General features: G+C 50.8%; 1 protein-coding gene across 33 annotated transcripts in view; it reads right to left on the reverse strand.

The window, feature by feature from the left end:
- The window catches only part of NFASC (neurofascin), a 97,357-nt gene that overhangs the window by 58,379 nt on the left and 17,594 nt on the right, over positions 1-21,384 (reverse strand). For 31 of the 33 annotated variants that reach the window (XR_005931316.1, XM_029999730.1, XM_029999698.1 and 28 more), the window contains exon 2: positions 855-1,030. Coding sequence is in view for 32 of the 33 variants with exons in the window: in XM_029999730.1 (XP_029855590.1) it covers positions 855-948 (94 nt within the window). In the remaining variant the exon portion in view is untranslated. Of the gene's footprint in view, positions 1-854; positions 1,033-1,456; positions 1,544-21,105; positions 21,294-21,384 lie in introns of those variants that run through there. The other 2 variants (XM_029999703.1, XM_029999702.1) reach the window with 2 other exon arrangements.

Here is a 21,384-nt window from a genome sequence, read left to right on the forward strand (position 1 = left end):
CTGAATTTAGACCCCAGCAAAAAGCCGTGCTTTTTCTCCTAATGCACTGCTCACTGGAGGATTTCTGTACATTGCACTGTCGGAAGAGATTCCCTGCAGCGACAGGCTGATTATTATTAACAGCCTCTACAGGAGGAAGCTGGGACACAAAGAAATTATTAAACTGGTTTCCAGAACAGTGGCTGAGCAGCTCTCAGTACAAACCCCAGTCTCAAGTGCATTCAAACAAGTCATGCATTTCCCATGCGCTGGCCTGAAGATGCCCATTCAGCAGAAACATCAGCCCATGTCCCCCTTCCTCCTCGCTTCATATCCCCCAGCTCTTGTGCTTTTGAATAAAACAGAACTCCCATCTCAAAATTAACCAAAAAGTCCCGACAGAGAGAGAGAAAAATCACATTGCTCTGCAGGACCTGCCTGGATCTCCACTACCCTCGAGGACCTAGGTGTCAGCTCGTGGCAGCATCTGCCAGGTAAGACTGACAACGAGCTCACGTCCTCCACAAAAGAGCATCCCAAAGCCTGCCCGTGCTGTCGGAACACCAGAAGTCCTGGGATGCTCCACTTAAATCAACAGGCTGAAGACTTGCCAGCTTGGCTCAGATGCTCTGTTCCATTTTGACATGCGGTTTTGAGTCCTCTGGTCGGCTTTTGAGATAGAATGACTAAATCAGAGAGTGATTTAGGTGACTTTCTGGAGGGCATGTGGTTTAAAAAGAAAAATAGCCCCAAACAAACAACAGTAAAGAAAAGCTTAGGCTGGACCAGGAAGGCTGCCTGGGCCGTGCACATCTTCACTCTACCTCCTCAAGCATTTTCAGCAGGAGTTTTTAGAGGAGTAAACCATAACTTACAATCCAGAGGGACTTCGATGGTGCTGACGAGGTGATGAAGGTAGAGAGCGAATGCTATTCCTGCGCAGGTGAGGTGGTGTCTTTGCATGACCATTTTGGACGCCTGGGCAGCGTTAGGACCTCAGTGGTGTCCCCCGAGGCGAGCAGACCAGCAGCACGCACAGACAGATCCTCAGCTGCAAAACGAACACAAACGCAGTGGTCACCGAGCCGTTTACGGCTCCGTTTCTGTTGTCTTCCTTTTGACAACTGTGGAGAGAGAGTGTTTCCAATCAAAAAATATTTGTGCGGAGGGACAGGGGTGCGAATAGTGCCAGAAAGAGCTTCCAGGCTCTGGAAATTCCAGCAATACTGGGAGCCAGCTCCAGAGACCGCCTCGTGTCCCAAGAGCCTGTCACTGACCCAGCACAGCTCTAGCAGGAGTCGGGGCACGGTGGGACCTTTCCCGACAAGACAAACCCATTTCCAACCAGGCTCCAGCTGCTTCCCTCCCCAGCCGGTCCCTGGTGCCAGATGTGCAGCACGATGCTGCTGCCGGGCTCCCCAAGGCGCTCATCCAAACCTCCTGGGGTCTGTCAGGTTATCATTTGCATTTTCCATACCTCTTATTTTGCTGTTAATAAACCCATAGACTAAATGCAGATTTAAAAAGAGGATAAATTATCCCGTCTGTACAATAAAAGCCCCCTGAGAAAGGCTGCTGTGGCGCAGAGGTTGCATCGCGTCTGAGTTACAACTCTCTGTAATAGAGTTATACAAAGGGCATCAGCCGTGCAGACAGCTCTCTCGGCTAAGAACAAAAATAACGCCAGGGCAGCAAACAGTGGAAAATCCCCAGCCTTGCTCCATGCTGCTCCTCCCTGGCCCTCGCACAGGCTTTTGCCAAGGTGGGATGTCACCAGGCAGGGGAGCAGCACAGAGAGGCCATTTGGCAGGCAAGGAGAGCCTGTCTTCATAAAATATAAATCACCGGCTGCAGCTTTGGATGCTCTACCCCTTCAGCTGTTCCTGAGCCCGGTATGAAGCAATTGCGGGAGGGAGGGGGGGGCCCAGAACAACAGACAAAACCCGGTGAGGACGGAGCTGCCGGGGGGCTCCGGGTACCGCAGGGAACGCTGCTGGGAGCCAGCGAGGAGCAGATGTCACAGAAAATAAACAGCCCTGACACATGGCCCAGGAAGCTCTCCTGAATCCCAGACAGGCTCAAACCCAGCGCAAGACAACTTTTAAGGACACTTTTCCCCATTACTCTTAGAGGGAACAAGATGTGCTTAACGGTTTCTCCATCCAGCCCTCCTCCCTGCCCTGCCTGGACGCGATCGGGGTCTCCGGGTCCTCGCTCTCGGGCTGAAGCCCGAAGGAACTCGCCGTCCCAGTGTGTCCCAGTTACACCAGATGACAGATTGTAGGTTGTGAAGGGGCTTGGAGGGGAGCGTTGCTTTCATCTTTTTTGCTCATTCTAAGGATTTTCCAATCCAGCTGTTGCAATAAAAATAGTTGAAGGACAGAATAATTACAGGGGTGGGCCAGTAATTAAAGTCATGTCCAGGACTTCCGCAGTCCTGTGATCAGGTCATGCTGAACGAAGCTTTTCAAATTACTTCTTTAGCTTTCTGTCTAAGGGAAGATATCATTTTGATCTGTAGCCTTCATTTTTTAAAGCGGTTCATTTCTCCAGTTACAGCTTAAAATGAGTAACGGATCAGCTGGTTTTATGCCTTTGTGTTACTAAGCACAAGACTGACTTACGAACTGAATCAGCCAATACTGCAACCAGAGATTTAGGAAGGCCGAGATTTCTAGTGTCCCTACTCACATACTGATGCTTCACATCACTATCACAAAGTGCTTTAAACCCCTCTTCATTCACAGATGTAGTATGGGAGGGAAGTGCAAGACAGCAGGCATTTAAATAGCGCACATCTCTACATGCTGCTTGGAGCCTGAAAAGCAAATAATATGTTGTTTTCTTTGGACTGGGTGTGAAAGAAACAGCCATGACACGAAGGAGTAGGTTCCTGGCACAGATGCTTGGGAAATATTTGTACATACGTGCTTTTTGCATTACATGGGAATACAGAAAGGGCTGAGCCCAAACACTGATATATACAGTATACACAGGAGGCATCTATGCATCTAATTGATGCAGAAGAGTATATCCTACCCGTCATCACATGCACTGGGACTGTAAAAGTAAGGGCTGTGCATATCAGGAAGAGAGAAATTTGCAGATAACTTTTGAGCTGCAAAAGGGAGCAGTAGGGACACGGCAGCTCCAAACTGAAACCGTGGGCAGAGCTGCACGGGAATGACCTGGGCGCTTCCAGAGCCGATGAACCGGCCAGGGAGGACGGCCCGTACGACCGCACGTCCACACGGAGCGGCACCGACCGAGAGCAAATAATAAAACCCGTGACAGAACACGCTCAAAAATGCATCCCCGCCTTTAGAAGAGGGAACGCCGGGCTCCTCCAGGGCCCCTTTGTCTCGGGGCAGATGTGGGTGCGACTCGCCGTGCATCAGGAACAATCTGCCGCCGTGCCTGCGCGTGTAGGAGGGTCCTGGGGACAGGCAGTGCCGCGAGCCCCCGGCCGCGCAGAACACAGCCCACATTGTCAGCGCTGCTCCTCGCCCGGGGACAGGGACATCTCCCCAGCACAGAGGGCTGGAGCCACGGTGGGGACATGGATGTGCTTATCTGGGGACGCTAACCGTCGTGAAGCTGTCTGACCGTCTTCAGCCGCTTCTGAGACCGACTCAACCCAAAACGGCCCACGCAAAGGGGCAGACGAGACCTCTTCTTCCCGGACTTAGCATTTCTTAATCATTGCTCCTGGCCCCGTTGCGCAACACAGAAAAGATCTGACTCCTGCCCAAAGAGCGGAACAAGCCCTTCAACTTCGTAGCTGCAGCCGCCTGATGGGATGGCCGGAGCCGTGGAGGTGGGAGCGTTCAGTCTGGGGATGCTCAGGAAGCCTCTGAGCTGGCTGGACCCGAACCTGATCTGAAATCTGGGCCCCTAAAGTTCAGTAAAAACACAACACAGAGCAAAATCTCACACAAATAGTTGCAAGATTATGATGCCATCAAATAGGAATTTAACTGCTTAAATGCATTTCTCATCCAGCGTTGAGCCTGCACCCAAGCACCAACAAAAGCCACGTCCCTGCTCCACTTTCCCCCAGCTACAGGCAAGACAGCAACGAGAGTCTCAGTTGCCTTTTTCCCCAAATACTTACCCAGAGTTGAGAAATGTTTTTCAGACTTGTTGGGGCTTTCCATTTCCCCCCGTGACCTATTGCAACATTAGTTCTCACAAACTATTAGTTTGGGTTGAGAAATACATCCCAGACCTTGTCCCAGATCTCCCTCCAGATGCATCAGATAGTTTTGTAAATACCTTTTTCTCTGGACAAAAGCATGAGTAATCCCAGGACAGGATTTTTAAAACTAGAGACTGCTCCTTTTGGCAAAATCCAACCAAATATCCACACAGCATGGGGCGTATCTGAAATCAAGAGGTGGACATGCAACCTTAACTCTGCTCCTTTCAGAGCCTCCCTCCTCTCTCTGAACAGGCACTGGAGGGAAAAAAATTAAATGCAAGAAAGACAAAAGAGGGACAGACACCTGGGGATGAAGGAGACACCCCATGATGGGACGATTAGTCCCAAGGCTGAAAATACAGATGCTGGGACTCAATGGCAGCAGTACCTGCCCCAGCTGAGGGCTGGGCAACCAGGATGGGGACTGGAGGGTTTGGAGAGGATTTATGCTTTCTACAGAAAAATTAGCCCCAGTTTTTATTCTTGTGCAGCAGTCAGGCCAAATCAGCTTGAAAGAAAAAGAAGTTTCCAGAAGGAAACATCTTGCCGTGCATAGGACATCCTGCATTACAAAACACACAGGCAGAGGACCATATCGTGGCAGTGTGGGTTTTCTTTTCTATTTTAAAGGCAGAGAGTGATTTTTTCGGCATTGTCAAATGTTTTCCAAATACACCTGGATTTTCAAATGACAGCGCGACAGGTAAGCAACTGCCCCAATGTTTGGTGGAGTCAAGAGGAGGTACGAAGAGTCAAGGGGTATCGGATGCTGGTGTGGCACGGCAGAGCCCAGCCTGGCCCCAGGGAGCCCCATGTCCCCCTGCCAGCAGGGACCAGCCCCCACGACACCCTCTGCCAAGAGGTGCTGACGGTCACGGCACCCACCAGGCGAACGTGCCTTGATTACCCGAACAGCCACGTGGTGAATGGGATGGCACTGAAACTATACCTGGCCCATATGTTCTTACAGGCTCCGTGCCCTGCTCTGCTGCAAGTTTCACACTCTCAAGTTTCTCCTTATGTAAAGACACCACTCACATAACAATAATTAAAACAGAAAACATATCCAAGCACTTTGCCTGTAAGCCACTCAAAATCTGCAGCGGAAGGGAAAAAAATCAGCTTTTAAAATTCCTTTAGGTCCTTCTCCATCTCTCAAGAGCCCTGCTCCAGCATTGGGAGTGCTGTGGATGGTACCACTAGAGAAAAGTTTCTCTGCAGGCACTGCCTCCTCTCTTCACAGCTCCTCGGGGATGCCAAGCCAGCACAGTGGGCTGTGTACCAGCCTGGCAGAGCTGCAAACCTTCACAGCCATCTAGAAGAAACTTTGAATCTCTATTTCTCCACGCACATGTCGATTTAACATGTACGTTGCTTCCTCCCTGCATTGAGATGGAGGAAATCTCTCCTTCCCACAGATGGTAGAAAGCTGCACTAGCAAATCCTCACATCCCAGCCCCGGAGCATCCCTGCTTCCCCCTGTGCCGGCGAGCCAGAGCTCCCATCTGCTCGGCACCAACAAGTTTCCCACTGGCTTCGATTGGCATGGCCAGAAGTGGGAGGGGGGAATTTGCCTATGGCAGGCTCTGGCAAGCCGAGGCTGCTGACATGCTCCGCTCTTTAGCGGAACGTGAACCACATGCCACATAATCCGCTCGCTGCTTCTCCAGCCGGGCTCCGGGCTCCCCCTTCAGAGCTCCACGGCTTCGCAGCGCTCCAGGACAAACGCTATATGAAAATATCTCCTCTTGCTGCAGCGATGCAACCGTCAGCGAGAACCCGCTCCAGGCCAAGGCAGCAGAAGCCGGGACCCCAATTCCTCCCAGGCTGATTTGGCCAAAACTTGGCTCTTTGTCATCATTCCCAAAAGCACATCCCTGCAAACTGCAAGATGCGGGATGTCCTGCCCCAGCCCCGCTGCCCTTCGTCCTGCCCCGGGGAAGCTGGGCACACTGAGCAGAGCTCGAGGACTTCCCCCAGGTGCACAAATAACACTGGGGAAAGGCTGAAATTCATCACCTTCTCAACAGCTTAACGAAATGAGACCTTCCAGAATAACAATGGAAACAAATCCCTTCCCTGTAGCCCCGCTCCTGCAAAACGGCTGCGGTCATGAACTCTCCAAGGCAGACTGGGGGCTGTAGAGCAGACACAGAAATGGTTAGCAAGGGGAATCTCTGGTTGAAGTTACATACAATTAAATAATTCCACAATAAAGGACTGTTTTTAATCAGCTCATTAGGTCCAGCAGGATGCTTTCAGTAGCAATTAGGCATTTATCTTTATTTACGTTTGTAAGAGGAACAGTAAAACTCGAGCAGCTAGTGTTCCCAAGATTCCTACAGCACCATTTAATGCATTTCAGCCACTTAATTAATACTGATTGAATAGCACAGAACAACGTTTCCACCAAGAGAAAACCCTTTTGGTTTCAGATAATGAAAAACATTGATTTAGAGGGAATATATGTATGTGATTCCCTAACAGTGACTAAAGACTTCATTTTGCTCCTGCCCCATTCACGTTCTCCGTAGCCTTCCCCCCCACCCCACACCATATCAGATGGGTTTCCAGGTTGCTGACTTCCAGGCCATAAATCTACCCCCCGCTTCGGTTTGGCAGTGTCGGGACCTTCTGTCACACCTGGTAAAAGCCACAACCCGGGTGCCAGCCGACCCTGACACCCCATCAGAGGAACTGCTCCACGCGGGTGAATCCCCATTGGGAACTACACAGGGACCTGGGACCCACCCTGCAACACGAAACCTGTGGAATATGGACGGACACATCCACGCACCTTTTCATTTCCCCAGTCATACGCAGACGCACACCAGTAAATGATGTACGTACAGCCGCATCCCTACAACAGGCATAAGAAGCCATTCAAAGCAAATGTTGCATTACAGCGCAGAAGTCAGCGGAAAGAAGGAAAGAAGCGATCGTGAAGAAGCAAAGAAACGATCACAAAGGCAAGACATGATCATCTGGCATTGCCATCCCGAGGGACGGACCGTGCCCTTTCCTGGGGACAGCCAGCAGCGCCTGGGGAGGGCAGCGCTTCCCGCTTGCTTCTGTTTGGAGGAGAGAGAAGCGCTTTGTGTCTGTTCCTGAGGTTGGGTACGGCTTTCACAATTGTTCTGCGGAACAACTGTCAGAGCAAACACTAACAAGTTCATTTGCATCTCGTCTTCTCCCCCTTAAAAAATAGTCATTCCCATCCTTTCAGCAACTAACGCTTCAGACCTACGTACCTTCTAATCACAGGCAAGAAGGAAAGTCAGGCTTGTCATGGGAAACGGGTCCTAAGCTAAGATTATTGATGGTCCAGTGCCTATCGACAATCATTTTCTATACCCGCTGTAAACCCAAAGGAGTCCCCAAACAGATCTTTGCTCCTGTCCTCTGAACAAAAAGACATTTCTCAAAACACAACCTGCAGCAGCAGAGGTTTGCAGAGACAGGCACTTTCGACACCATCCCTGCAAACCCTCCATAAAAACTCCAGGCAGACCAATCTGTTTGGGATAACCGCCTATAGACTCCTCCCATTACGTTTTCAGCACATCTTTAAGAAACACATCTTTAAGGAACACACGCACAGGCCGTTTCTCATAGCCCCTGGTTTCTTGTCTCACTCCTCCACAGGATTTTTGCCGTATGCTGCATTTTCCTTTCACTCCTTGTAACTCTCCTGCCTTGCACGTGGGTGAGTTTTCAATCCCAGACCCTGCAGGCTGTACGCATTTTAAAAGAACCGAGCAAACAAACAAGCATTGAGAGAAGGTGCCGTGATATCACCAGGAACAAGGATGGCTTCCTAAAGTCACCCACCAGCACATGCCAGGAAGAGCCGCGGCAGCATCCCTCCGACTCCGCATAGGGCAACACGTGGGAAGTGGGAACGAATCCGTCAATCCCCTGAACTTTAAAGCTGATGCCAGCAGTATGGAGATTTATACTTTAGCTTGTCTCCATAGCTATCAGCCAGCCAGAGCTCACCCGACCTTCCTCCTGCAGCACTCTTGAGTCGGGACCAGCTGCACTCAGGCTCCAATTTCAGAAATATTTAAAAAATGCAGGAGGAAGGGGATAATTGCACTTGCTGGTATTCAGAGCTGTGGCTGCATTTTGCAGCGTTTGAGTGCAGACAGTGGTTACACTTTCAGGAGGTAATTCATTCCCTCGTAGAGCTGCGTGTCAGTACTGAGAGCACGGGTAACTCCAGGGACAGACTCTTAATCTATCACGGTCATATCTCGGCACTACATAAATGTGAATTAATTTATCATCCTGTCCTTCTGGTAATGTAAGGAAATACTGTCATTCTATTAACCTCTCCGGACTAGAGTCCCTCTGTGTAAGTGTTACCCCAAGGTCAGACAAAAGATATGGCATGAGTGGGAAATGAGCTGAGATCACTGGAGTACTCGGTTTAATCAGAAAATACCATTTAACCTTTACAAACCGGTCACAGTCAAGGAAAAAAAAAAAAAAAAAAGAAAAAAAGGAAAAGCCTGAAACTTTCCATGGAAGACGACGATGTGGCCTTCGCCAGCCGGCACATCACCCACGAGCCCGTGCCATGCCCCCGCGGCAGCTGGGAATTGGCCCCGCGACAGCTGATCCGCAGGCTGCTGGGGCCGCTCCGGGGACCCGCGGGGCACCGGGTCACACCGGCCCCGCTAATCAGCTTCCCACCCTCCTGGGGAGCCGCTTGTTTCCGCATCTCTTCCTTTCATCAGCAAGAGTGAGAAGCGAGTAAGAAAAAAAAAACAATTCATCGGAGTTATCCTTGGTAGGAAACAAAGGAGCTCCAGAGCATCGTTTCTGCAGGGGCTGCATCTTGGGCATCGCATGACTTTTAAGGAACACGGGGTGGGTTACAGCTAAGATGAAAAAGCAATCATTTTTACTTGTTATTTTGGGGGAAAAATATTTAACAACTCTCCTTATCTTGCAGCCTATTTGGAAAAATACAGGGTCATTTACTTGATTAGGATGTTGCTTTGTTTAAGAGGGACAAGGAAGGCAACTGGCATGAAAAATGTGGATTAAAAGGGAAAAAACACAGGTGGGAAAGTTTCTCAATGAGAAGCTTTAAGGGGCAGTTTTAGGGCACACTGATGACACCCGTTCTGGTGCTGCACAGGACCCTGCCTGCCAGGACTTCACCTGGAAGCGGGTGATGCTGAGGCTGGTCCAGGAGCTTCTCAATCCCCATTTCTACACCAAAGCAGGAGCCCCAAGAGCCAAACCCCAAAGTGGCTGTCGGGTCGTGCCTGTGAGGAACACTCTGGGCATCTTGTCCAGTTCCTGATGGAGCAGCACCCACACTCAAACCCAACCCCAACAGCAGCACTGCCAATCCTGCTCCCCCCCGAGCAGTCTCAGAAGAGGTGGAGGCAACAGGGTACCAGTCCCCCACCCTCACAGCAAAGCTCCTTTCCAAGGCCATCCATCCCACGCTGCTGCTCGGGGGGAAGCGTGACAGAGCTAACAGCAAGGGGGGATGCTCAGCCTGCGAGCGGTTAATGGTTGCCCCCGCTGTGTCCCTTGGCCACCCCTCCCAGGGACGGCAGCATCTGGCCCCTGGTGATTAGCCAACTGCTAATCACGCAGAGCGATAGCTATAAACAGCAACTGTAGGACAGTTCGTACAGCAATTGCTGTGGAAAAGCTGCCTTTCCCCTTCTGGCTCCCACGCGAGTCTGCTCCCCTTCCCTCTGCGGGGCACGACCCCGTGGAGGAGCATGCAGACCTGGGGGTTTGCAGCAGGCTGAGCCTCTCTAATAAAGATGATGGATGCAAGACCCAGAGAGAGGCAAGAATATGTATTTCTCTAATTGCACAGGGCCAGGAGATGATCTGGCTTGAATTCATTAAGGGCACCAACCCTTCCTTCCCTCCTTGTACATTGGTCATAACCTGCACCTCGTCCACGCCGGTGATGCGCCTTGAGATGCTCAGGGGGGTGGTTGTGGCGATGGGCAAAGATACTTCGGGCAGAGCACCCCAGCGCTGACCTCCCACCGCCCGAGGAGCCATCGGATGCGGGAGCGAGCCGACGCTGATCCCCGTGCCTTGCACCGCAGACCCGGCAGCCTGCAGCTCTCGACCCTGCCCAGAGCATCAAGCGCGACTTATCCCAGCAGCAATTTCCTCCTGCGGCTGCTTCTCGTTCATGACAGCAAATAACGGTGACCCAGGCAGAAGCTGCGTCTCAGCTCGCGTCTCGGCAGCGCTCTGGACAAGACTGCAGCGAGGGTTCGATAACTGTGAACTGGCCGAGCCTCCCAGACGCACGCTGCTGGCCGCAGTCGATCCCCGTGGCCGGAGGAGACTGCAAGATGTGGCAGGGGACATGCTGCCCAGGCAAGGTCCCCTCCCTCTGTGCATTCATTCAGTTAAAAAGCTCAAAAAGTCAGCAAGACACTGAATCTGCATTTGGTCACATGGAGGTCCCAGGAGGAGATGGGTCCCGCAGGGTCCCACGAGCTCAGAGAGCTGCCCTGCCCCTGCCCAGCCTCTCCCCTTCCCATGCCAAGGGTTTTCCCAGAGCCCCCAGCATCTCTCAAACCCTCAAGTCATAACTAAATGGTGACTTATTCAACTGTGCCACCAAAGCCCCTCTTTGGTACGTGCCACACGAGCTGCCTACGTTCTCCCGTACGCCGTGCCAGGCAGGGCAAGCCGCCCTGTTCAGCTGCATCCAGGGACGTGATGCACGTTGTCACAGATGCGCACGCCCTGACACCACAAGAAGGGTTTTCCCTTTGCGCAGAGGGAACAGGTTAATGAAGCAAAAGGGCCTGACCCGCAGCGTGCAGGTGCCCAGGGGTTAAAAGGCCCTTGGCTGCTCCAGGAAGCCACTTTGGTAACTAAATGAATTGGAGTATTTGTGTTTCTGTCTCACATTACTTAGGTCCTGGTCACTTGTGATCACTAAAGAGCCTGGAAAAAATCCATTAACCCTTCCATTACCCTCTAACTCCCTCCCAGGGATCCCCAGTGCCCTGATGAGTCCTTTGACTTGGAGGAAAGCTTGCTTTCAGCCTCAGCAGGGTCCACACCGCAGCCCAGAGCGGTCCCCAGCATCAATGAGAGCTGCTGTGCCCCTACCCAGAGCCAATGTCCCCAATGTCCCTAACGTCCCAGTTTCGGTGGCCGGGCAGGGGCAGCGCTGCCACAAGTGAACCCAGGGACAAGGGTCAGCCAGGGGAGCAGCACAGGAGCATCCCTGGGCAAACGCAGCGGCAGAGGGACCTGGGAGAGCCCTGGTCCTCCTCTGGGAGAGAGGTCCTGCCTGCACCTCTGCGAACAGAGACTGCTTATTCCATGGGGTTTCCTTTCAAAACAAGTCACCAAGATTTTCTGTTTAGCAGACGGAAGAGAAAACAATTGCAGTAGTACAGACTACCCTTGATTTTATTAAGCCGAACACTCCCTCCGTCAGGGAAATGCAGCTATTTCAATATAGCACAACCAGAAGGAAGGTGAATACTTCTGGGTTTTAGGGTTGAAAAGTAGAAGTAGCCGCTCTAGAGCAGCCACTCTGAAGCTCTTTCAGACCTGCTCGCAGTTGTGGGTGCCCTTCAGGATGCACTGAATGGGTGCAATTACTCAAGTGCTGAACGTTCCCCACTGGAAATTATAGTATTCAAAGGTGAAGGACTTGAGCACAAAAGCTTTAATTTTCATGGGGTGGTGTAAGACCAGAAGAAGAGCTGGGACAAGAGCTACCAGGAGGAGCAAGGAGGGTTTTGCCCCTGAGAGCAGGAGGCAGAAACGGCACCGAGGGCTGCGACCAGCTCTGAGGAGCCGATGGGCAGCGTCACGGCCGAGTCCTTCTGCGCCTCCTCAGAGGGCTCGGGGAACAAAGCGGGACTGTGCAGCCGCCCGCCCGCGCAGGAATGCACCTTCCGAGAAGCTGGAAATGCCACGTTCCCAGTGGGAACACAACGTGTCACGGGCTGGCCAGACCTGGCAGAGATGCTGAGGTTCGTGGGGACCCACTTGCCACAGCCACACGGGTGTTTCCTCAGGTACGCAGGCTCTGCTCCTCCTTTACAGTCTCCCCCATCCTTTTGGCTGCTTTTCGTAATGCTCCTGACCTGTCCCCTTCAACCACCACCCACCCAGCCACCCCCACCTCCAGCGTAGGTCCCCAGACACCATCTCCCCCCCAGTCTGTAACTGGATCAAACACACAGGTGTCACCAACAAGGCAGGAACACGCCTGCTGATGATTAATCCCGTAAATGAGCTGTATTTACAGACACCGGCTCTTCCCCAGAGCCTGGCCGAGGTCCCTCAAGCTCTTGTATCACCTTACAGCTAGTCATGACGTGCAGGCAGCTGCCAGACACCGTGTCCTCCGTCCACCACCCTTAGACCAGCAGCCCCCGCTGCATGGAGCACGGCTCTCCGGGACCACATCCTTACGCTGGGTACCAGCCCAAATCTGGAGATAAATCTCCCAAGAAGAGTCAATGGAGGTAATTAAGCTGCTCTACTCTTCCCAGACAGAGTCTTGGAGCACATCTGATTCCCATGTTCTGCAAAATGCCTTTGACATTTAATTTCAAACCCTAGGCGCTTCGACAGCAGTGACAGAGCAAAGCAGCAGCAAATCTGACATTTCATCCCTGAGCCATCTGACGTACAACCTTTAGACGAGACTACAGCACAGAACAGTTTGGAGAAATGGGAAGGGATCAAGAAAGATAGGACAATTCTTGAAAACCTCATATAAAAATGCAAACAAGGCTGTCTGGAAGTCTGCCTCTCTCAGTAGCACTGGATTTGCTTTTCCAAAAATGCTGCGTAACACGTTTTCCTTGCCTTGTGCACACTTAGACCCTAATTACATGTGGGGAATCACAGGAAGGAGATCATTACCTCTCATCTACACTCCCTTAAGTGACATTACTACAGTATAATGGAGCTTATGGCTGGGAAATCTGATTTTCAGTGACTGCCCACCTGCCATAGCTTCACAAATCTTCACAAAAAAATTACCTTTAACTGGACTATTCTGCAGGCGTAAAGCGTGTCTTGTAATGATTTTGCAAAAAGGGCAAAGCAAGTATCACAAATCCACATTTTCAGCCAGTTTTCCAAAGGAAAAAGCCTCCCCGCGCTGCTTGGCTTTCAGCTGGTCACTGCCAATAACTCCTCAACCCACTGGCCCATTTCAAATCCAGCTGGGGAACCCTTTGCCTCTGCTAGAGACATTCAATTCCTGCAAATTTCATGAAAATGGCTTGACAGGGAGCTTTCATCTTACGGGACAGACATTCGTCTAGGAGACTTCAATACGCAGACTTTATTAGTTGTGCAGTTAAAAATCAAGCCAGCCCCACAGCTCTGGCTGTGTCCCCCTGCACCCACCCACCGACCGGGGCAGGCTGGGCACCTTCACTCCCCCTTCCTCCCTCAGACCCCACAAACAACATTTGAAAGTAGTTTATTTCCCAACAGAAGCAGTTGGTGACTCAGAGTTAATGGTCTACGTGTCTCCCGCTACCCGCCTGTAACGTTTTGGTGGCCCCGTTCTCCCTGCCTGTCCTCGGATGTGAAATATTGACAGCCTTTGATGACAGACAGCGCGTTTTAGCCTGGTATAGCAGAGATGCTGTGAAATCACACGTTATTTATTACCCTGAGCTCAGAACTAGAAGGGAAACACCATTCTCCGGTATTTCTCAGCAATGCCTTCACAAGTTTGCCAGCACGTTTTCACATTACTCTGCATAAAATTCTCACCCTTTGCAACACGGTCATTAATATTGCCAGCACAGTCACTCCATCTGCCTTTTGAGCCCCCTCCAAAACAGTAATAAGTTAATTGGTAGAAGCATTTGGCTTCTACATAATGAAGTTGGCACAAAACCAGCTTTTAACCTTCAGGACGGAGTACAGGATGCAGGATAGGGATTACTTGTTCACTGTGTTTAAAAAAAAAAAAATAAATAAAAGGGATGTGTATGCATATTGAAAGACCAGGCTGGTGCTTAGTATTTCTTTGAAAAGAGTCAAACTGAAGGCAAAGGCTGCGCCCAGCGCTGGGCACAGCATCCTCCCGTGGAGCTTCTCCCGCAAGCTTTGCTGGAGAGGAGCTGCTCCGTGCACCGCTGCTCCCGAGCTGCCCTGCAAATCTGCTGTCACTGGTGCCAGGCGTGACGCCCACGCCGATCCGGCAGCGTTTCTGGCACTAGCTGTGAAAACGGGAAGGCAAAAGCAACCAGTTTGTGCCCTGAAAAGGTGCAGATGGGCACAGGAGCAGTGTAGGTGTCAGCAATAAATGATATATAAGTAATAGAAGAAAAAAAAAAAAAACAGCTGCAGCACTAACCATTGCTTTGTGATCTCCAGCTGTGCAAGATCAATCCTGAGACTCCAAGCAGTATTTAGTTCGGAGGTCAGTTTGAGCCAGGGGACGCATGAGCTAAGGACCATTATAATTTCCAACATCCCACAGGCTGGAAGATATGAAATCCATGTCCTACAAACCCTTGCAAATACAAATCTCCTCTCGCTGGCAAGGACTGGAAGCAGAGGAAAACTTGACTAGATAAATAATGGAGTTTAAAGACAAATAGAAAACAAAGCAAAGGAGAACTTCAATATTTAACTACTCCACTGTCTCCCACCTCATCTCAAATTCACCCAGCCGAGCCCTGTATCATGGTGCTGAACCGCTGCAAATGTTAAATGCAAAATATCTTTGTAAAAGCCATTAAAACACTGTAGCTGACAGAAACAAGGGGTGACGAGAAGGGATTGGGAACTAAGGGCTGAATCGGCAATTTTCTTGAGTTCTGTATGCCAAAGTTTGAGCTGAAATCTGGCTTTGGTTTTCCAGTAAAATACTTAAATGCTTTTCCCCCCTGACAGTACTCAGGGAGAGGAGAAATGATCCTATTGAGTAACACCCGAGATCACCTCTGGCAGGAACCACGGAGGGAGCGTCGGGGCAGCTGGTGCTCAGCGTCGCTCAGCCAAAGCATCCCAACGCTTCCCGTCCCCGAACCGCGCTGCCGGCCCCGGCACCCTGGCCACGCTCCAGCTGGGCAGGCTGCCTGCCCTGCCTGCACTGCTGCCTGAATAGGGCTTGGGAAGGACCAGCGCTCAGCCAGGCACCAACCGGGCTCAAGGCACGACCGGTCCCAGGGCTTTTAAAAAAAAACAAAACAAACAAAAACAAAAAAACCCCCAAAAAACCCCCAAAAACAAAACAACTGTTCCCAAGCTCCTTCCCTTGACTTTCCCCAGGACAGAAGATAATATAGAAATGCAGAACATGTTCCACGTTGGCTAAAGCGATATGGAAAATAGTAAATGTTTTTCACGTGGTTTTTGAAAGTGTTTCTTTCCCTTTTTTTCTAGCACAAACTGCTGATGCTTTCCAAGCAACATTATTCTTACACTGAAGGAACGATGCGAGCTTAGGTTTTGTGTAGTAGCTTTAAGAGTAGAACAGAATCCCAAGGAAAGCTACACACTGACTTTGATTTAAAAAATAGAGTAAATTTGAGTTTCTTAACCAAAATGCACACAGAGAACCATGTGGAACTAGATGACTGTAAAAGGAAAAAAAAATAATAAAAAAAAGCAATACACCAATTCAAAATTTTCCAATATTCAGTGTAGTGCTGACTGCAACGTCCCCAGCCTGCAGGTCTTGCTTGCCCTCAAGAGCCGGTACCATAATGTATGCACCAGTACCACCTCTTGTGGCTGCCGGACTTGAAGGTTAAGCCTGGTTTCTTCCATGCTACCATAGAGCTATAAACTCAAATCCCATTGAGAGCTAATGGCACAGAAAAGCCTAACCCATTTAGACATTTCTCCACTTTAAGACTTTGTTAGAAATGTTGATAAGGCAAGCATACTCTTAAAAGATAGCTACGTTAAAAAATCATCACTCCCCAGAGATATTTTCACAGCTCATTTATTAAACCCCTTCAAAGAACAGAGGGGAAGAGCCAGCTTCAATTGTTTTTAAGCTATAACAAGCAATGAGAGAGGTTCAGTTTTGCCTTCCAGCCTTGCTGCTAGTTTCACTTCTAACAAGCTGCACTTCAAGGCAATGCACTTGCCACACAACCAGCTTTATTTCAAACCCAGTGTGAACAAAGGGAGAGCTAGCCACAAGCCTGATCACTTCTGGGCTGATCCTGTATCCCCCCAGCTGCATCTTTATACCCAAGTCAACCAGGCTGCTGGCTCAAGAGTTACGCTCTAATTTAAGGATGGGATTTTCATGCTCGTTCGCAGACAAGCCCACACTCAGTACTACAAAATGGTAAAGCAACACCATCCCCATCAGAAGGTACCAAGGGGCTTCTGTTAATGAGCTTTGGCTTGGTCCCAAGCAGGACCACTTTGTTTTTCTTGCCTGAATATATATATATAAAGGCAGCAACAGCATTTTCCAGGTGCTCTTGTCAGAAGAAGAGTGTTGCTGCCTGGCTGCAGGAGGAGGTGGGTGGCTGCAAAGGCAACCGCTACCTGGGCAGCAGGCAGGGCTGGGAAGGCAGCTCCTGAGGGTTTATCACCATCTGAGAAGGAAATGCATTTGTAAAAACTTGGTCGAAACATTCCTTTTACAAACGTGGGCAGAGGAATTGGGTCTGTACCATTCCAGACATGGGAAGATGCCCAAGCCCTATTCCCCTGAGGACCTCAGCCCGCTCTCACTTGGCAAGCGCTTCCCAAAGTAACTGGGGAAATCACAAGCCTGTCAGAACCGAGCTCATTGAAGCAGCTAGAAATTTTTTCACTGCTCATAACACACTCCTTTTTATGATCTTACAATTACAAACAGCTGTTTATTTTGCTAGTTAGCTCTTTTAAAACGTTCTTTCCAATGTATAATGAAGTGTCAGGCATTTTCCAGGAATTTTCGGAGCAGAAAAAGTTTGGCACTCTATTATTTGAGAATCACTGAAAGGGTGCAATTAGCTTAAGAACAAGCATCTATTCTGGGTGGCAACCTCAGGATCCTTCCTCTGGCATCCAAACAGGCACCATGTGACAAGCGGATGCCAAGCAGCCGAGCCTCCCTCCCGCTCAGGCATGCATACAATTCCCATAATATCTGCCTCCCAGCCTTGCTCATAGCTCAGAAAGCTGGTCAAAACCTGCAGGCATCTGTAACCCTTTGTATGCTTTGCATCGTTTGAGAAAGCTGTGGAATTTCAGGAAACACGAGCAAACCCAATGCCAAGCCCCCATGCGAGGTGCAGCCGGGTCCTCCCTGCCCGGCGCAGGCAGGGCAGAGGCAGGAATCGGGGCTCTCACCTTTCCTGCCTGCAGTGTTTTCTACAGCTGTAAGAGGATTAAATTACAGTGGCATTAAATCAAATCAGTCCCTCATCCACCCCAGCTAACAAACAGGTTTCCACCCTCAAAATCTGGAGGAACACAAGAGAGGCGAGCTTTGAGTTTTGGAAAAATGAGGATTTCCATGAAGGAGGAACGAAGCCTGGCAGCATCGAACCCTGCTGGAGAGCCCACAGGCAGGCGCAAAAGCCATTTAGGCTTGAGAGCGTCACTGACTCGCACATCAAGATCAGAGCAGGATGGTTTGGAGGCGCAGACACCCTCATGGGATGTCAGACCCCTTTTTGGGGGTCACGAGCCCCCAGAGCTCTCCCCAGCCGCTCGCTCGCATCCCCCGGGAGCGCAGCACTCGCGCGTGGCCATAGCAACCCGCGTTCATGCGCAGAAACGCCTGCCTGAGTGAAAAAGGGGGGAATTCACTCCCCAGCTCAAAAATTATTCATGAGAAATTAGCGAGAGCTACAACAAGCCCTCTGATGCGTGCTCCCCCCCAGCCCTGCCTGGGCGTGGGCAGGCAGAGGATCTTCCTCTCCGTTCCCCTTGGCAAAAGGCTGTTAATTTAATATTAAAAAAGGAAAAGAGCCCTTTCTTGCGATGTCAGTTCTGAAGCACCAGTTTGAGTGCCTTTTTTTGTTGTTGTTGTTCTTTAATTAGAAGAAAAACCTTCTTGAAGGGAGTCTCTGAGCAGTTGGCAGACAGGCCGGTCACCCCATCACTGTTTTCAGACCCCCTCTCCTATTCCTCTAGTTCAGCTCCCATTGCAGCCTAAGCCAGCATGAGTTGCTCACATCAGAGATTTCATTTGGATGGGGGTTTTTTTGTTGTTTTGGTTTGGTTTTTTTTTTTTTTAATTCCAAATGCCAAACCTGATCTTGCACCGAAAGGCAACTTCAGCCTGCAGACGGAGACTCGCAGGGATCCAGCAATGCTATGGGGAGAGGGGCAGCCCTGAGCCACCCCTTTCCCCATCCCTCTGCCCCCAGACACCCACAGCCTTTTGCTTGCTTATTTTCATCTTAGCCCTTTCCTGCACTCACGTGCAGTCTAACCAATGAGGGGCAGAGAAATCCCATTACTTACTGCAGTAAATAAACTGACATGGAAAAGAAAATACCCAGTCAGGATATATAAGAAGCTGATTCAATTAAAGGACCATGTTCTGCCACAATTACATGATGGTTGAGAAACCAGAAACCTCCTTACCATTCCCACCCCACCAGAGCTCAGTAAGCGTTTCCCACTGGGAATCACAGCTGGTTGTCCCTGCGGCTCAGGGACCGCTTCTCCCCTTCCCTCCGGAGTGGGCAGAGGGTTTGCTCAAGCCGCGGCAGGAGGAGCATGCATGTAGAGGGGCCAGCACTGCCCAGGGTCCCCGCTGCAGCCCCCGGGAGTCTATTAGCCATCCAACAGCCTCATTTCAGCCATTTTATGCTAATTATTTTCTGTACAGTTTTATGCAAATTCTTCCTACAGAGAGAGATGCATGGAAATGTATTTGCCATACTCCGAGTGCCGGCAGTGCGATCAGCTCATCACATCAGCCTCTAGACACGCCTGGTCCCGCTCCGTTTGGGGATGCTAATACCATCCTGCCAGGTCATTGCTGGGATGCAGGCGAGCTTGCCCCACGTTACGCCCTCTTCACCAGTTCCCAGCAAACTGGCTGCTAGATATGACATGGTGACTAACGGCTCTTGTTGCATCTCCACCACTGCAGCCCAGCATGGAGCCCGGCGGGGTATAATTTTGACCTGCCTTTCAACGCTGGGACTGTACCGCATAATTATGGGTATGGAAGGAGAGATGCCAGGGCAACAGGAGGAGGAACACAAAAGGCAGCAAAACTGAGCTTATCCAGAGACTCTGGTTTCTGCTTTCCCAAATTCAGATGCTTCACGGGCAGGAGAGGAGCCAACACTTGAGCTACATACAGGGGAGACTGACCTGCAGGGAACTGGGGGTCCATGAAAGTGAGTCCCCCCCTAACAGATGTCTGACGGAGCATATGCTGAAAACAAACCAGCAACACTGAAACGCAGTTGGTGCTATCAGAGCTTTTAGGATTGGTTTCCCAGTCAACCTTTCAAGAGGTTTTCATTTTAATCAGATCAAATTACAGCAACAGACAGGTACGACTGATGTATACAACTCAACACAGCATCTCCAGAGCAACGCGGCTGCAATTACACTCAAACCATCTGACCATGCAGCCTGTGTCAAAACCTGGAGCAGCTCAGAGAGCAGCTTTCCTCCCCGCAGCACGGGCAGGGCTGGGGGTAAAGGCTGAATTTGTGTGCAGGGATGTGCCGGCTGTTGTTGGGGGCAATGGAGATGCAATATCCTCCTTGCACCACACAGCTCACGAGTCCCCCTGGACAGATGGAGGAGAGCAGGGAGACAGATTTCTGGGTCACCAGCTCGTACATGCCTTTTGCATTCCTCCAAAGCACGAAGCCAACCCAGCAGGCTGCACTCTCCTTCATGCACAGAGCTTTCTAGGGCCTCAAGAGCCAAAGCATCTCAGTGCAAGGAGGGTTTGGGCAAAGCAGAACAAAGCCTGCCATTAAATAGTAATGAAAATGCCCAGCACAGTTTATGGGAGGAAGACGACACTAATCACCTCCCCAAGGAGTTCACCTTCATCATCTTCATCTCCTCATGCCCAGAGGCTGCAGGGTGCTCTAATCCCTCCTGCCACTGCCTTGGGGCTGCCTGCAATGCAGGGCTGGGCAGGCAGACCCCCCCGCGTGGTACCTGGTCTGCTCCCACTGCTTGATATCTGCCCTGGGGGGGCATCTAGAGGTGTTCTGGAATAACCTCCTTCCCACACCGGCTTGGATCCAAACCAACCCACAGCACAGTGCAAGGGAGCAGGAGGCTACAATCAGCTTACACCCAGATTACTGCAGAGCCACCAACTCCTTTTGCAAGAAAAAGCTTATTAGTAACCCAAGAAGTCAGGATAGCACTTCTACATCTTGCCCTAAAGCTCTCTGGATTAAAAGAGAAGCATCCTAATTAAACCAAAAGGTACATATGTTTCTGATGAATGCTGGTATTTACACCACCACCACCCCCCCGCAGAGGAACGGGCTGTTTCCATCCAGGCACAGCAGCAGCGTTATTCAGCTCCGTCTCGGTGACAAGCAGCCCCGAGAACAGGAATCAAGGGGTTAGATGCACACATCGTCCCTGCCCGCCTTGGAAAAGAACGGAAAGCAAGAAAGTCAAAAGACACACTGCGATAATAGAGATCAAAACCCAATTAACTTGCCCCGGGCAGCACCCAGCCATGGCAAAATGAGGCAATTGAAGAGCAAAGGGGGGTTCGGGTGCAGACGGCCGTTCTCAGTAGGACAGACGCACGCGGATGGAGCCACTGGCAGGTCTCACCCCCAAGGTGACTCACACCGTGCCCTTGGGAGGCCCTTGGGACACGCCGGTCAGCCCTCGAGCAGGACACAGTAGCAGACTTTCCTGCCTATACTACTGCACATGTCCCAACACCCAAGGCTTTTACAGAAAATCACCACCACCTCCTCACAAGTTACTTTCCAAAGGCAGAGAGCCGCCTAATTTTGCCTTTCCCATTTAAGACACAGTTTTTCCCCTCCGGAGCTCAGGTTAAGGTTCTCCATGTCCTCTATCCCCAACACAAAGTGTCTCCATGTCCCAGGGAGGATGCATTAAGCCGCTCGCAGAACTGTGAACCCTGCGGCTCTGCTGGCATCCCCCAGCCCCGGCACAGAGCCGACCTGCCCGGGGACGAGCCAAAAAATCACTGGGCTGCTGCAAGACCCTTTCCCCATCCTCCCCCGTCCCACTGACACAGGGCTGCGTTTTCTCCAGCCCACCCA

Source organism: Aquila chrysaetos, chromosome 24 (genome assembly GCF_900496995.4).
Source record: "Aquila chrysaetos chrysaetos chromosome 24, bAquChr1.4, whole genome shotgun sequence".
NCBI lineage: Eukaryota > Metazoa > Chordata > Aves > Accipitriformes > Accipitridae > Aquila > Aquila chrysaetos.